The sequence below is a fragment of the Haemaphysalis longicornis genome, unplaced genomic scaffold (assembly GCF_048455015.1).
Source record: "Haemaphysalis longicornis isolate Haplotype H1 unplaced genomic scaffold, Haemaphysalis longicornis Haplotype H1 scaffold_6, whole genome shotgun sequence".
In the NCBI taxonomy this organism is placed as follows: domain Eukaryota; kingdom Metazoa; phylum Arthropoda; class Arachnida; order Ixodida; family Ixodidae; genus Haemaphysalis; species Haemaphysalis longicornis.
Genome location: NW_027526407.1, coordinates 84,031,861 through 84,049,609, shown reverse-complemented (window position 1 = coordinate 84,049,609; position 17,749 = coordinate 84,031,861). Strand labels below are relative to the sequence as shown.

Here is a 17,749-nt window from a genome sequence, read left to right as displayed (position 1 = left end):
AATTATGACATAACACAGAGGTCTAGAAACATTATACCACCTAGAAAAGAGCCGGTGCAAATATAGTTGCCCAATGCGGGGAATGGCATATCACTTACTTTCAAAAATAACAACAACGTACTGTAACGACATGGCTTGTTGAAAGGAAAGAGATAATCCGTTGCATGAGGCATTTCCCAAGACCGGTTGCTTCTGTACGAATTTAAATTGGAAGAAGCCATCCCAAAGGGCAGTGCACGGATTACAACCCCAACACACATGTATTGCTTTATTTTGCCGCAGCTGTGATTGCAAGTTTCTCGTCATCTAAATTGTCTCAATGCGCACCAAGCTTTGATCCATGAAGCAGAACCATTTAATGTATCGTTTGGGCTCTTAGGCAGTTTTCGTGGTATAATAAATTCTCGCCTTTTGTGTCTCATGTGCTCCTGCGCTCCAGAAAAATAAAACACGTTGAAATACCAACGTTGCATACAGTACACCTTATGTGTAGATTCTGCGGCATGGTCCGGGTGCTAAGAATTAAATGTCAGACTCGCGTGGTCACAGTGACATAGAGTTGAGGCTTGTGAGAATGTTGGACAAGCCCGAGATTATTTTTGCCTGCGTGTCGAGACATTCGGTAGAACGAGTACCGGCAAGACAAAAGGCAAGGAGCTGAACAGAGAAAAGCGTAGAGAACGTGATCGTGTGCCAATAACAAATAGCCCAAACGTTCTGTTCAAATAAATTGATGACAAAGATTCCGGGCTGCTTTATGCACAACTTGGAGAAATTTTACTAATTGTTCCTCATTTTCTGCAACACTATCGATAGTTCAGCAAAACAATTATAAAAAAAAGTTGATTCCGGGTAATTAGGCAGAAGAATTGCGGCATTGTTTATAAAGATACCATTTGTTCAGAGAGGCCAGCCTTCTGAAACACATCATTAACGGGGAGATTAACTTCACTGAAGGCTCTTTGTTCTAATAAAGGCCATTCGACAGGTAGTTTTGACCTTTATAATTGGTGATGCATGTTTTAGCACGCATGTGCTGAGAATTCCAGTACTAATTTTTATTGCATTTCAAGAAACTGGCCATATTTAAGCAAGGCACACTCCTATTTGCACTACAAAATGTTCGTGCAAGGAGGCAGCACAGGAAAGACCAATGCAGAAAAGGGAACGGCATTCTTGTTGCTGACGGTGCAAGTACTTTATGCAGAAGGGTTGGAACTTTGGATGAACAAACCTTGTATGTAAGAGGCGCATACAGAGTATTAATAACGTCAGTCAACACAGGCAAGTGGCCGAATGCAAAGACGGCTTCATGTGCAGGTGATAACTCAGAGGGAAGAGAAACGAAACTGGAACCAAACACAACTTGGACAATACAGTAGTAATGTGCATGACGAAGATTGATTGGCATGTGCATGACCAGAAGGAAGGAGGTGATGTGCGCTACTTGGGAGTCTATTGGTTTAATGAAAGATAGAAGAAGGCGTTTCGCGCTCTGAATGTCACAAAAAAGCAAGCCGTTACGTACCACACCATGCTATTGCCTTCAAACTGTAGAATCGCATACCTCCACCATCTATAGTAAGGAAAGCCAACAGTGTTAGTGACTAACGGGACTGGACAGCTGACGCTGTAGTCAGGCTCAGATATTGAACAGAAGTCCCGAGTGGCGCTGCTGGCCATACAAATGGCGCCCGCAAACGCACACAATGACACTGCTAGCTTCTACAAGACAAAAAGGGAAACGCATGCTGGTATTTTTTGACGACAGTAGCAAACATACAGACACATAAATGGAAACAAAGGCTAGCGCAAAAATAGTCAGAAGACATCACAAAAGAGCAGACAAACACAAAGACACATTCATGTGGCCCGAAAGGCTGAAACTATGCACGCAGATGTGCGCATGCCGTCTGGCATGACGCAGCATGTAAAGCACAAGCAGCTACTTGTTTGCTTACAGCGTAAGCCACAGCCCTATCAAAACAGGCTCGATCGTGCCAGTTTTACCGTTTTTGGCTGTCGGCATAGACTAGGTAGAACTATAAAACTCGTACAAGGCAATAAAATGAAGGAACGGGAAATCTCTATGCAATATCTAGCAGACATTAGAAAACAAAATTATCCGTGAAATGGCGAGTGCTAAGGAAGCACACAGAGAGGAAAATAGCAGGGTGAGGTAGTGATGACATCAACGTAGAAAGGGATGGCTTGTCGGTAATTTATTACTGACGGAGCTTCTTAGGGCAGCATTTACTAAGCCTCTGCCTTTTTTGTGATCTAACATTCCCGTTTTGCAGACTGGCATTCTTCACGCGATGTATTGACTTCAGCGACATGCTTGCACACATAAAGTGGCGTGGGAGTATGTGTTCAGAGATAAGTATTACACCACATAGTTGTTGTACCGTGGTTAACTTTGTTTAAATAAATACATAAATGATTCTTCCAGTAGCCTGCATTATTATTAAGGGCATTACACTTCAGTGTAACAAGTTAGAACGCATTTGCAACAATATTGACGCACTCATTAAGAAAACTCTAAGTCGTAGCGTATTTGTGTGACCGAAAGAACGAAGTTATTTTTCTGTCCGACTCGATAAAATCCCTGCAGGGCCCAACATAGAGACGCAGTAGACAAGAGCTTCGTTATCAACAGCCTAGCAGCTCATTATAACAACCAATCAGCTTACCGCTTGCAGATGGTTCGGCTTCCGCTTCCTCTTCCGTGTCTCTTCCGGTTTGAGAATCAGTTTTGTCGGTTCCACCTAAGAGATGAAATTATCTATCAACTGTCATGTTATCGAGTAATCAGCAATAACAATGAGCTAATTTGCGGCATCCTTTCGGACGGTGAACATAAAGCAAGAAGCTATGGAAAGCAACAAGAATGCCCGAAACACAACCATGGAACAAGTGTACGCTACTACAAAAGGAATACGACCAACAACGCGCATGAAAGCTAGATTCAGGTTTGAACAAAGCACAAGAATAAAGAAAAATCCGAAAATTACAGAAATATTTTAACAGGCCCCCCCATCGTACCAAGGTTTCGCCACAGTGGCGCGCCCGTTGGAGGGTCCCTTAGTATCACTATCCTGCTGCACCTCTCACGTATAGTGACAAACTTATTTATAACTGAAACAAAGTTGTCTTGGGAAGTTTGGCGTAACGCAATAGTTTCACATATAAGACCTCTTGCCCTACTACATAAAAACCACTGGGACCCTATGCTTTGTACTTACATTTTGCTAGAAAAAACTATTCATGCAGCTGCATGGGCCGCTGTTCTCTTGCGATGCCATTGAGAGCGAGCAGTATGCTTTATTTCCATAAAATAAATCTTGTGCGTGCGGCGGACAGAAAGCAAAATTGGTGACGCGAATAGTACAGAAATATGTGCAGTTCCAATAATTCCGGCTGCCAGAGAACCTAGTCATCACCATCATCACCAGCCTATCTACGCCCACTGCAGGGCAAAGGCCTCTCCCATTAATCCTCAATTATCCCGGTCCTGTGCTAACCGAGACCAATTTATCCCCACAAACTTCTTGATCTCATCTGCCCATCTACCTTTCTGCCGCCCCCTGCAACGCTTGCGTTCTCTAGGGATCCACTCTGTAACCCTTAATGACCAACGGTTACCTTGCCTTCGCATTACATTCCCTGCCCACGTCCATTTCTTCTTAATTTCTACTAATATGTCCTTAACACGCGTTTGTTCCCTAACCCACTCCGCTCTCTTCTTGTCCCTTAATGTTACACCTATAATCTTCCGCTCCATTGCCAGCTGAGTCGTTCTCAATTTAAGTTGAACCATCTTAGTGGGCCTCCAAGTTTCTGCCCCGTAGGTGAGAGAACCTAGTATACCGCCACTACTAAATACATCTGCAGGTGTTGCGAAAAAAAAAATTCATCAAACAAAACATATATAAGTGTTATATATATGTACTTACTTACATGCTTGAAATTTGTGCTAAACCTTGTGACGACTGCGGTAGTAAACATTATGGTAAAATAAACGTTTCGGGTTATGCCACGAACGCAACGGCTGCATTTTGCGCTTCCTTATAGCTGACAGCGTTGATGGAAGGTGCCATCAGGGGGGAATCATTATGGCTGCTTATTTCGACTGTGAAATAATTTTAATTGTGGTGGTCACCAACACTGTCCTAGACAGCCTTTTCTACTGTGGACAGTGTGTATGCAATTACTGTGCTCTATTTATGTTATGCTCGGCGTGGATATTTTCAGGAGGCACTTGATTTATTGGCATATGTATGCTTTACAGAATTTGCCTTTTCACGTCTGTTTGATGGATGCTATATTGAAAGTCTTTGAGTATGGTTTGTTTGGTTCCGGTAGCAGAGTTTCTCTATTTCCGTAATTCAGTCGGCCGCCCGCAGCTCAACTATCAGGTTTTATACCCCCAGCTATTGGAGCTTACCAGCAGGGGCCGTCGTTCACGCTTAGCAAATTAGTCCCTCTATCGTGTGCCTGACAAATATCGGTAGAGGTGGGCGATCGCATAGGCTATCCTCCTTATTGAAAAATCTTGGATAAATATACGTTTATATTTTTCCTGCACATCCAGTATTTGTGTGATATCTTGCAAAATGGTCGGTTTGTGTGTTTACATTGAGGGCAACTTGTGCAGGCAGTAGATATTCTTATTGCTGTTCTGACTTCGCATCCCGAACACCGTAAGAGACTGGACAGCGGACAGGGATGTTGTCAAAATGGGCACTTCCTCATGTGCATGTTTTCGTGATTAGTCGTTCATACTTTCAAGAAGAGCAGGAGAGGCTTCGCTCATGTTGCGTAGTTAAAAGTTCACGCTGCTACAGGTTATGCTATCATGTTAGTGCCGTCTGGAGTGTGTCTTCCACGTCCTCTTTGTTGTCTGGTGTGACCCATATGGTGATACCGTCAGTGATGGCTTAGGGTAGGTTTTTTTTTCCTGAGGCTCTGGTCATCAGGTAAAGGCAGGAGATTGCTCCCTGCAGAGTGCCTCATTTCAGCCCAGGGGTACCTGAATGGAGTGGGTCGATTTGCATTTTGTCTGTTCCGTAGAAGAGCCTTGACGTATCAGTGGGTCTGAGGTCCTAGATTAAGATGCGATAGGGACTCCAGTATCAAGGGATGTTTGATGTTCCCAAGCTTCCATGAGGTCTACACTAGGATGGCTCTATACCTTCGTTTGTGAAATGGCGTTCTTAGGATTCGAAGCGTTATACATGTTCAGCGTATATAAAAGTGGTCGGAATCCCAGCATTGTATTTGGAAGGAGGTCATTTCTATCCATGTTGGCTTGTATCCGGCTTTACAACAGGTTCTTTTAACAAATATCTGACATGAGAAGTGTTGGATATAGCCCTAAATTTTTTATTAAGAAATCTTGCATCCAGCATTAAGGATTTTCTTTTATTTACAGCCTCTATCCATGAATTCAATGAGTGCTGTTATTAACTGGTCCTTTGCTCTTTCAGTAGGTGTGAAGGAAAATTGGATATCTACCTCACTGGAGCCGATAGGGTTTAAGTAGGGTATTTTGATGAAACCATTCTAGCCAGGTGACGATGACGTGCGGAGTTAATGTCGTGCCCTTCATATGCAATTGGTGGAACTATTGTGATGTTGGAATTTTCGATGTAGTCTGTGAGCCAAGTGTGTATGGAGTTGCGTTTACAGATTTGTCCTGAATTTCTTTAAAGAGCCAACCTAAAAGGAGGTTCTCGTGCATTTTTCTGTGGACGTCATTTATTTGTGCAAATTTGTAGTTCTCAGGATAAAGAAGATATTGTGTAAAAGGCAAAATGTGCTTTACCCCATGCATATCATTATTTTGCTCACAGGTTCAGGCTTCCTGTTGGTTAACGTTTTTTGGACTTAACCTTTAATCTCTCTGATAGAATAAAATTTGTGAATTTGCGTTAACGATTATGTTTCGTTGGGCTACCTCTCATCAGCTAGAACAAATATGAAGCGTTATGCAGAAACCGCTTTGCTGGTTATGTATGAACTTGGAGACCGTTCTAAACACACGATGCCGTTGAAGTAGAGACACTGGCTCAGTGCGTGGGTAAAATTAATCCGTTTTGTAGACGTTTATTTCTCTCGCCTCTCAACTCTAACATCTCTTCTACTCTCTCAACTGCTCCCCTCCCACCTATTATCCTATTCCTATCCTGCCTCTACTTCGCTCATACCCTTCCGCTTTTCTTCCCCGCTTCCCTTGCTTATGCTCCTTCTTTCTAATCCTAGTAACTCACTTTTCAAGTCCCTATACACTCGTCTTCCTCCTTTTCTCGTTTCCTTTTCCTATCCATCACAACACTCTGTAAACAGGTTGATGGAGAGGAATTCTTGTCTCTACTTCTCCCTTGCGCTGGCGCTTATGTACACACAAGAACAACGACGTCGATATCATCCCACCTTATTTGTGCAAAGCACACATCATTACGCTTTTACTGACGTTTCTTTATCGATCACAATTGGAATTGGGTTTGCACAGTGTAATCGTCAATTCTTCACGTGTTTACCCTAAACTAGTTTGCTTCCCCCAGCATGACTGTGCTTGCGGTGAAGCAGTATGTAGGGCCAACTCTGAAGTCCGAAAACTACTCTTTCCTCCCTATTCCACCTACCCTTCACCAGCAGGCGTTCCGGTGTCCGCCCCTAGGCGAGACAATTTACGCCTGCTGGTGGACCTTCCTTTCCTTCTAGAGTTCATTAAATACATACATTTCTGCGGCTAGAGAATCTCGCAACAAAAACTACTGACTTACTTTTACGAGTTGTCTGTTTTCACGTACTCTACTATGTCTAAGATCCGCCGCAATATAGGCATTTACTGCGGTATTCTTTGAATTTTCATTAGGGTGATTAAGTTTGAAAAAGCGTGTTCCGATGGCAGTGGCCACCCAAATATTGTTGACCTTTACTACTGCTTCCGTTCCCTTTCGCTACACTCACACGCCTTATAATATTAGCACAAAATACAAACATACGGGTCATGGTAAATTTTAAGCTGATTTCTTCCAGGGAACCTTGCAATTTCCCGTTGAAGGCCCGAGAAACGTGACTTTGTTCAGTCCGTTATGTGTATAGCCCGTGGTAACCAGTCACACCCTTCGGTTCAAATATACCGTAGCACTGCGTGAAACAGTTTGCGCGAACTACACAGCAGTATTTGTGTAAACAAGTTACGTACGTTGGTTACACAGCAGCAGGTACCCGCCAAAGAAAACAGCAGCAACTTTTCATAGCTACTGGTTTATCTTCAGTGCCTAATCGACAGCACGAGGCTCCTCCCGTGCATGTATCCATCGTCCCTGAATAGTACGTGACTGTCGTAAGCTGCCGTTGAATACATAATTGCATCCCATTTTTAGTTATTTATCGTTTGCAGCCCAACGTGCTTGTCGCGAACATCGTTTCTAATGTGCCGCAAAACTACTGCGGCTGGAATAATCGTCACTGTAATCAGCTCCCAGGTAACATCGTCCTCTTCATTAAGCATGATTCCTTCATGGAAAAGTTAGAATGATTCCTCAATATATATATATATATATATATATATATATATATATTTATACAGTAATACCTCGTTAACTCGAACTCGCATATCTCGAAAAATCGGCCAAGTCGAAATTTTCCGCGGCACAGAACATTTTCCTATACGTCCCATGTATATTTTTCCCTTTATCTCGAAGTATTTTTGGGTCGTATTGCAGATAACTCGAAATCTTGACTGGGAGTGGAACGAAAATTCCGCCGCCGGACCACTTCACAAGATTCGCGCGATGCTGCCACGCCTGAAGTCCGTCAATTTTTTTTCTTATTTAGCCGCGCCTGCCATACGTCGATGCTTTCCGCGAACGCGAAGTGCCTGAAGTCTCAGCCCAGCGACATATCAACTTTGTCAAGCAACCCTGTGGCACGTCATGCGACACATGCGCTGAGCAGGGAGGCCCTCTGCACTCGACCTTAGAAATAAGGTCGAGTGCAGCGGCGGGGAAGATCGACTGATGCGATGCGTCAAGCAGCTGGAGGACGCCTTTCTAGGTCCGAGTACGACCGTAAAGCAGACGAGCATTAGGCAGTTTTTCTCTGGTAAATAAAATGGCAGTGCGGCAAAACCCAGCCGGTTAAAGTCTCTTGTATGTTATTTTTTTCTCTTTTAAACTTGCACGAGAAGAAAGATTAGAAACTGCCGCTGAAGAGCCGGTAAGTAGCAGTGATTTTTCTGAAGAGCGCTCGTTTTTCCCGGCGATTAGCGCAACTTTTCTTATCTCGAAAATCCGTTTATCTCGAAATTTTCCCTGGTTTTTACGACTTCGAGTTAACGAGGTATTACTGTATATATATATATATATATATATATATATATATATATATATATATATATATATATATATATATATATAGCGAATCAGAATAGGAAATGAGGGGCTCGTTGAAAATAACACAGAAATAAGGGTTGGCAGTCGAGAAAACCTCGGAAAGCAAAGGGGAGGATGTGGTAGATCATTGAAACAGATTAAGAATTTGGAAAGAAAGAAAGAAAGTGAAGAAAAAATGCCCGCCAGGTGGGATCCGAACCCACGACCTCCAGAATACCGGTCTGGTGCGATAACCACTACGCTACCGGCGGGGCGATTTTCCCATTCACTTTCTGGGGTATTTATGTTAGGTATGTTTGTTTCCTATGCTTGGGGGTGGTAGCCAGCGCCATTCGGACTACTCGGGGTGAAGGGGACCTTCTTTTTAACCCCCGGGTCGTGACTCGAGTGTCTACGACATGTCCAGAGTGGTCGACCAGCTTTGAACCCTCTTAAGCTCCCTTTGGCAACAAGACTGCCAGAACAGAGGCCCTCGCTATGCATGTAGCGAATCAGAATAGGAAATGAGGGGCTCGTTGAAAATAACACAGAAATAAGGGTTGGCAGTCGAGAAAACCTCGGAAAGCAAAGGGGAGGATGTGGTAGATCATTGAAACAGATTAAGAATTTGGAAAGAAAGAAAGAAAGTGAAGAAAAAATGCCCGCCAGGTGGGATCCGAACCCACGACCTCCAGAATACCGGTCTGGTGCGATAACCACTACGCTACCGGCGGGGCGATTTTCCCATTCACTTTCTGGGGTATTTATGTTAGGTATGTTTGTTTCCTATGCTTGGGGGTGGTAGCCAGCGCCATTCGGACTACTCGGGGTGAAGGGGACCTTCTTTTTAACCCCCGGGTCGTGACTCGAGTGTCTACGACATGTCCAGAGTGGTCGACCAGCTTTGAACCCTCTTAAGCTCCCTTTGGCAACAAGACTGCCAGAACAGAGGCCCTCGCTATGCATGTAGCGAATCAGAATAGGAAATGAGGGGCTCGTTGAAAATAACACAGAAATAAGGGTTGGCAGTCGAGAAAACCTCGGAAAGCAAAGGGGAGGATGTGGTAGATCATTGAAACAGATTAAGAATTTGGAAAGAAAGAAAGAAAGTGAAGAAAAAATGCCCGCCAGGTGGGATCCGAACCCACGACCTCCAGAATACCGGTCTGGTGCGATAACCACTACGCTACCGGCGGGGCGATTTTCCCATTCACTTTCTGGGGTATTTATGTTAGGTATGTTTGTTTCCTATGCTTGGGGGTGGTAGCCAGCGCCATTCGGACTACTCGGGGTGAAGGGGACCTTCTTTTTAACCCCCGGGTCGTGACTCGAGTGTCTACGACATGTCCAGAGTGGTCGACCAGCTTTGAACCCTCTTAAGCTCCCTTTGGCAACAAGACTGCCAGAACAGAGGCCCTCGCTATGCATGTAGCGAATCAGAATAGGAAATGAGGGGCTCGTTGAAAATAACACAGAAATAAGGGTTGGCAGTCGAGAAAACCTCGGAAAGCAAAGGGGAGGATGTGGTAGATCATTGAAACAGATTAAGAATTTGGAAAGAAAGAAAGAAAGTGAAGAAAAAATGCCCGCCAGGTGGGATCCGAACCCACGACCTCCAGAATACCGGTCTGGTGCGATAACCACTACGCTACCGGCGGGGCGATTTTCCCATTCACTTTCTGGGGTATTTATGTTAGGTATGTTTGTTTCCTATGCTTGGGGGTGGTAGCCAGCGCCATTCGGACTACTCGGGGTGAAGGGGACCTTCTTTTTAACCCCCGGGTCGTGACTCGAGTGTCTACGACATGTCCAGAGTGGTCGACCAGCTTTGAACCCTCTTAAGCTCCCTTTGGCAACAAGACTGCCAGAACAGAGGCCCTCGCTATGCATGTAGCGAATCAGAATAGGAAATGAGGGGCTCGTTGAAAATAACACAGAAATAAGGGTTGGCAGTCGAGAAAACCTCGGAAAGCAAAGGGGAGGATGTGGTAGATCATTGAAACAGATTAAGAATTTGGAAAGAAAGAAAGAAAGTGAAGAAAAAATGCCCGCCAGGTGGGATCCGAACCCACGACCTCCAGAATACCGGTCTGGTGCGATAACCACTACGCTACCGGCGGGGCGATTTTCCCATTCACTTTCTGGGGTATTTATGTTAGGTATGTTTGTTTCCTATGCTTGGGGGTGGTAGCCAGCGCCATTCGGACTACTCGGGGTGAAGGGGACCTTCTTTTTAACCTTAAGCTCTTTTTAGCTTAAGAGGGTTCAAAGCTGGTCGACCACTCTGGACATGTCGTAGACACTCGAGTCACGACCCGGGGGTTAAAAAGAAGGTCCCCTTCACCCCGAGTAGTCCGAATGGCGCTGGCTACCACCCCCAAGCATAGGAAACAAACATACCTAACATAAATACCCCAGAAAGTGAATGGGAAAATCGCCCCGCCGGTAGCGTAGTGGTTATCGCACCAGACCGGTATTCTGGAGGTCGTGGGTTCGGATCCCACCTGGCGGGCATTTTTTCTTCACTTTCTTTCTTTCTTTCCAAATTCTTAATCTGTTTCAATGATCTACCACATCCTCCCCTTTGCTTTCCGAGGTTTTCTCGACTGCCAACCCTTATTTCTGTGTTATTTTCAACGAGCCCCTCATTTCCTATTCTGATTCGCTACATGCATAGCGAGGGCCTCTGTTCTGGCAGTCTTGTTGCCAAAGGGAGCTTAAGAGGGTTCAAAGCTGGTCGACCACTCTGGACATGTCGTAGACACTCGAGTCACGACCCGGGGGTTAAAAAGAAGGTCCCCTTCACCCCGAGTAGTCCGAATGGCGCTGGCTACCACCCCCAAGCATAGGAAACAAACATACCTAACATAAATACCCCAGAAAGTGAATGGGAAAATCGCCCCGCCGGTAGCGTAGTGGTTATCGCACCAGACCGGTATTCTGGAGGTCGTGGGTTCGGATCCCACCTGGCGGGCATTTTTTCTTCACTTTCTTTCTTTCTTTCCAAATTCTTAATCTGTTTCAATGATCTACCACATCCTCCCCTTTGCTTTCCGAGGTTTTCTCGACTGCCAACCCTTATTTCTGTGTTATTTTCAACGAGCCCCTCATTTCCTATTCTGATTCGCTACATGCATAGCGAGGGCCTCTGTTCTGGCAGTCTTGTTGCCAAAGGGAGCTTAAGAGGGTTCAAAGCTGGTCGACCACTCTGGACATGTCGTAGACACTCGAGTCACGACCCGGGGGTTAAAAAGAAGGTCCCCTTCACCCCGAGTAGTCCGAATGGCGCTGGCTACCACCCCCAAGCATAGGAAACAAACATACCTAACATAAATACCCCAGAAAGTGAATGGGAAAATCGCCCCGCCGGTAGCGTAGTGGTTATCGCACCAGACCGGTATTCTGGAGGTCGTGGGTTCGGATCCCACCTGGCGGGCATTTTTTCTTCACTTTCTTTCTTTCTTTCCAAATTCTTAATCTGTTTCAATGATCTACCACATCCTCCCCTTTGCTTTCCGAGGTTTTCTCGACTGCCAACCCTTATTTCTGTGTTATTTTCAACGAGCCCCTCATTTCCTATTCTGATTCGCTACATGCATAGCGAGGGCCTCTGTTCTGGCAGTCTTGTTGCCAAAGGGAGCTTAAGAGGGTTCAAAGCTGGTCGACCACTCTGGACATGTCGTAGACACTCGAGTCACGACCCGGGGGTTAAAAAGAAGGTCCCCTTCACCCCGAGTAGTCCGAATGGCGCTGGCTACCACCCCCAAGCATAGGAAACAAACATACCTAACATAAATACCCCAGAAAGTGAATGGGAAAATCGCCCCGCCGGTAGCGTAGTGGTTATCGCACCAGACCGGTATTCTGGAGGTCGTGGGTTCGGATCCCACCTGGCGGGCATTTTTTCTTCACTTTCTTTCTTTCTTTCCAAATTCTTAATCTGTTTCAATGATCTACCACATCCTCCCCTTTGCTTTCCGAGGTTTTCTCGACTGCCAACCCTTATTTCTGTGTTATTTTCAACGAGCCCCTCATTTCCTATTCTGATTCGCTACATGCATAGCGAGGGCCTCTGTTCTGGCAGTCTTGTTGCCAAAGGGAGCTTAAGAGGGTTCAAAGCTGGTCGACCACTCTGGACATGTCGTAGACACTCGAGTCACGACCCGGGGGTTAAAAAGAAGGTCCCCTTCACCCCGAGTAGTCCGAATGGCGCTGGCTACCACCCCCAAGCATAGGAAACAAACATACCTAACATAAATACCCCAGAAAGTGAATGGGAAAATCGCCCCGCCGGTAGCGTAGTGGTTATCGCACCAGACCGGTATTCTGGAGGTCGTGGGTTCGGATCCCACCTGGCGGGCATTTTTTCTTCACTTTCTTTCTTTCTTTCCAAATTCTTAATCTGTTTCAATGATCTACCACATCCTCCCCTTTGCTTTCCGAGGTTTTCTCGACTGCCAACCCTTATTTCTGTGTTATATATATATATATATATATAGAGAGATACGGGACGAGGGACTCGGTAAAGATACTGCGAAATATATAATAGGGCCGAATGACGTGTGCTTGTCACGTTTCTTTGATTCATTGATAAATAAGCGAAAATATAAGTCGAGAAAAAATCCGCCGTTTTCCGGGAGCGGGACTCGAACCCACATCTCCGCATAACCGGTGCGGTGCGTTCACCATTACGCTATCCCCACAGCGGCTTCTCTCTCGACTTTAAAGCGGGGGTTTATATTTACAAGAGCTCTGAGGCCGGTCAACTAGCGCCGCCCCTCGACTACCGCGGGAGACGTAGAACGTCTTCTTTCCCAGCGGCCGCCACGTAGAACGTGGTCGGAGGTCGGGGTTAGCAATTGGCATATCCGAACTGCTGGAGCCAGTGCCTCGTAATGCATGTAGCAGAACAGAGATACGGGACGAGGGACTCGGTAAAGATACTGCGAAATATATAATAGGGCCGAATGACGTGTGCTTGTCACGTTTCTTTGATTCATTGATTTTTACCGAGTCCCTCGTCCCGTATCTCTCTGTTCTGCTACATGCATTACGAGGCACTGGCTCCAGCAGTTCGGATATGCCAATTGCTAACCCCGACCTCCGACCACGTTCTACGTGGCGGCCGCTGGGAAAGAAGACGTTCTACGTCTCCCGCGGTAGTCGAGGGGCGGCGCTAGTTGACCGGCCTCAGAGCTCTTGTAAATATAAACCCCCGCTTTAAAGTCGAGAGAGAAGCCGCTGTGGGGATAGCGTAATGGTGAACGCACCGCACCGGTTATGCGGAGATGTGGGTTCGAGTCCCGCTCCCGGAAAACGGCGGATTTTTTCTCGACTTATATTTTCGCTTATTTATCAATGAATCAAAGAAACGTGACAAGCACACGTCATTCGGCCCTATTATATATTTCGAAAAAAAAGCCGAATAGCACTGGCAATGACGACTGCAACCTTCATATGTATATATATATATATATATATATATATATATATATATATATATATATATTGTATACAATTTTTTTTCAATGCTTGTGTACTTTTCAAACCTGTACAAACGCTTGTTGCAATTGCGTAACGATTTCCCCCTTTTGTTGTAACCTTATTGTGCAATTATGATTTTGGAATTGAATGTGTTTGCATTTGTATTTTTATGAATTTTTATGGCTGTTTGTTTTTATGCTATAATTTATTTTTTCCCTGCCACCCCTATGTAACGAAGGACCTGGAGGGTAAATGAATAAACGTATAAAAAAACCGGGCCATCTTCCCTAACGTCAAACTTGGGGAGGGGCGAAACATGCAGCGTATAAGTGAATTCTTGGAACGTTGGCGTTTTTGTCCAAGGAGATGAAACCGTTGGGGGGGTATAGGTATACAGCTTTGCTGTAAAAGTCTCGTGTCTATGCAGCACGAAGCGTTCTAGCGCGAGGCATTGGAAAACGTGTGTCAGGGTGGGTTCTTTTAGCACGCGTTTTTGGAAACGGAGATGAAACCTTCTAGCGCGAGGTGTTGGAATACTAGTGTTAAAGTGTGTTCTTTTATAAGTTCTAGCGCGAGGCGTTGATTGTGACCTTTGACCGTTTAGTACCGTGACTACATGAAACGATGAAGAGGACATGATACGCCGACAGCCCAAGCCCAGAAGGGGTTTTGCCCTTAAGAAAACATGGCACGACATGCTGAAAGCTGTTGCTTGCGCTAAGGGTCTTGCCTTCATCCTCGCTGTCAGACGCTTCGACCCAGACACCGGGCAGCAGACCGGCTTCTCCGTACGCGTTGCACAGCGGCGCCACTAGGTGGTTTATGAAGGACTCTTGCAGCTTGGCCAGTTGTGGATTGCGGCGGTCCATGAATGGCGACACCTGCATCCCAAGCGTCGCCTCCTCGTCGCCCTGACAACGAAAAGAGACGGAACCGGTGCGTTACACTTAGGCAAAGCACGAGCGTCACGTGATGAAGACAGGGGCCTAACTTGACTTGAACTTAGGCCTATATACGGATTTCACGGATAATTTACTTTGGAATGCATTTTGCAATAAATTCATTGCACAATATATATACTTCGCAAAAATTGTTTCAAATCCTTCAATGTCTGACGAGTTAAAAAAACATACTGGCATGTTGCTGTGACAGTTTAATTAGTGGAACCCCGGTGATACATCTGCCGGACTTACGACTACCCGCTTCTTACGACGGATCCCAGCCGTCCGGGCAAACTCCCCATAGAAACAGTGCATTAAAACTGGAGGCGAAAAGCAAAAACGCCCGTGTGTACGAGATTTCGGCGCACGTTAAAGACCCCCAGGTGGTCAAAATTAATCCGGAGCCCTCCACTACGGCGCGCCTCATCGCCTGCGTTGCGTCGGCGCGTTAAACCCTACAATCAATCAATCAAATCCGATGACTTGACGCTCGGGTGCACGCGGTCCGCTTCATACGACGGACCCTGGCGCGGGTAAACTGGCGTTTTCCCCATATTTTACACCGCTTCGCCACCTTTTTTGTCCTTATTTATTCTTAACCTTCGTTTGACGTTGCTTTATGTGCAAAGGTCCGCTGGCGGGCCAGACTACTTGCTGAACAGACGCAAGCAAGCAGACGGGTACTTGTGAGCGGGAGTTACCCTGCGACGGCCTCACGATGCAGCAGTACGCCTACGCGCCAACCGCGAGAAGTCGAAGTTCGGGTGGCAGGGGCGGACCGTGAATTTGAAGCTCCAGTCGAGCCGCCGCCTAACGCTAAAACACATACGACGAAACCCCATCGAGATGACCAAACGGCCGCTTTCCCCGCCCGCTCGATCCAAGTTTCTTCCTTTCAAGACGCTCTCTCTCGCTACATCTCCGCTCTCTGCCTCTAAGTGTCTTCCAAAGCCGTGTTGTCCCTCCACTACTTCCTTTGCTAGAGTACCTCGATTTACGCGCGTCCGCAACAACGGTGGAGACACGTATACGTTGGCACCGCCATTTTGCGTCACTCGCTGGCCGCCGCAGCAAGCCGCTGCAGCAAGACCACGCTATAATTTTCGCCGCCACACGGTTTACTCGCGAAGTTTGAATCATCTTATGTATTCAGCGTTGCTGTCTCTTTGGGTAACGAGAACAGCTATGTGTTGAGCCCTTTGACCTAATAGCGACGGGACGCGACCATTCAAAGGGTGCCTCCACCATGTACTATCTTGATCACAGTTATGGTGAACACGGGAGGGCGTGTCATTCCGTGCGCGGGAGCCGCCTGTCGGCGTTCCGGGTAACTTCACACGCGCATCCCATAGCCTCGTTGAAAACGAACTGCACATGCGTACGAAGTGCGCGCATGGAAAAACAACCAACGAAGCAGTTCAGGGAGATATGCGCTGGGCGTCGTTTGAAGTTAGAGAAGCACACAGTAAAATATGCTTTGAGATGAGGTTGAGGGCAATGGATCAACGAAGGTGGACAGCTAAGGTATTTAGGTACCTACGCTTGAAAAGCGTGGACACACAGTGGTTAAGAAAGACTAGAAGGCTAACGATGAAATACGGAAAGAACAGTGGAGAATCCAAAACAGCCAAGGTAACCAAAAAAGAGGCAAGGCAGATTGAAACGAATAAATGGAGGGAAAAAATGAAAGCTAAAGGGTCGTTAGAGATGTACAGGGCTGAGAAAATGAACATCAGAAAGGAAAATTTCTACGATAATTCCCAGGTCAGTGCTTTGCTTTTTGAGGCTAGAGCAGGTTGCCTGCGAATTAAGAGTTTTGTGGGAAAGTATTCACAAAATGATGGGGTATGCGTGGTCTGCGGAAAGAAACAGAAACTATGCGACACATAGTGTTAGAATGTGAGGGTATCCATCCAAATCTACACGAAGGGAATATTGGGCTTCCAGAAGCCCTAGGATTTAAGGGTATCACAGAGGAAATTAACTTCGAGGCTGTCGAGCCGACAAAAAGAAGATTAGAATGCTGGTGGACGAAAAGCAGAGAGGGGAATATTGCCTAGGACAGTTACCACCTGTAACAGGAAAAAAAAACGTATTTTGTGCCTAATAAGCTTTTTGTGCATGCCCTAAGCAGCGCTAGTATTAAACTAAGAGTGTAAAACATGGGTATATTAGTCCTTTTGGTAAGATGACATGTCATAACCCCGCTTCAAAGGGGAAACCAATAGCAATCATAGTCATCATCATAAACACGCGCTCCCGTGTTCACCCTAACTGTGACCAAGATAGTACGTCCACGCCATTTTTTTTTCATTTTCGCCTTGTACTATAGTTCGTTTCGCTTGGCCTTGGCTGTTTTACACTCACCTATCCCCCTCTAAATTCGCTGTACCACGTCGGCCTTACCTCGCTGGGCTGGCGGGCTATAAATAGTGCACGACGGCACGGGTGCCGCGTAGCGCGCGGCGCTTGGCTCGGACGTCACGGAGGGGAGAGGGGCACAACATAGGCGTTGCTTTTTTCAAGGAGCCAGGAAGGCAAAACACAAGTTTGGTTCATTCAAAATAGCATCATACTGACGCCAGTTTTAATGTAAACTTCGCTGTACGCTGTAATGTAATGTAATAAGGTACAAACTCAATACACAAGTGATATTTGCAGTGTTCCTCTGTTAAAAAAAAATCATAGATGCTTGGTTTTCGCGATAGCAAATGGAATGCTACATCAACGGCAGAAAACCGTCACCTGCTGTTGCCAGCGCTTCCTCCTTGTGTCATTTAAGAAATCAAACGGCAATAGCAACGAAAGGTTCCACTAGATGGGATCCACGTTCCGCTTGGAACGCTCGTGGAGTAGGGCAACGTGGTTCTATAAACGTTGCAGTAGGGAGCCTGAATTCACGCGCGTCTCCGCCGTACGGCAGCGCTTACATCGAGACAC

General features: G+C 46.0%; 1 protein-coding gene across 1 annotated transcript in view; it reads right to left on the bottom strand.

Moving 5' to 3' along the window:
* Positions 1-17,749, bottom strand: part of LOC144143595 (cGMP-inhibited 3',5'-cyclic phosphodiesterase 3A-like) — a 359,773-nt gene that overhangs the window by 15,972 nt on the left and 326,052 nt on the right. The window contains exons 12-14 of the mRNA XM_077675414.1: positions 14,599-14,779; positions 2,694-2,768; positions 1,529-1,576 (exon numbers count right to left, since the gene is read on the bottom strand). Coding sequence (XP_077531540.1) covers positions 1,529-1,576; positions 2,694-2,768; positions 14,599-14,779 — 304 coding nt within the window. The remainder of the gene's footprint in view (positions 1-1,528; positions 1,577-2,693; positions 2,769-14,598; positions 14,780-17,749) is intronic.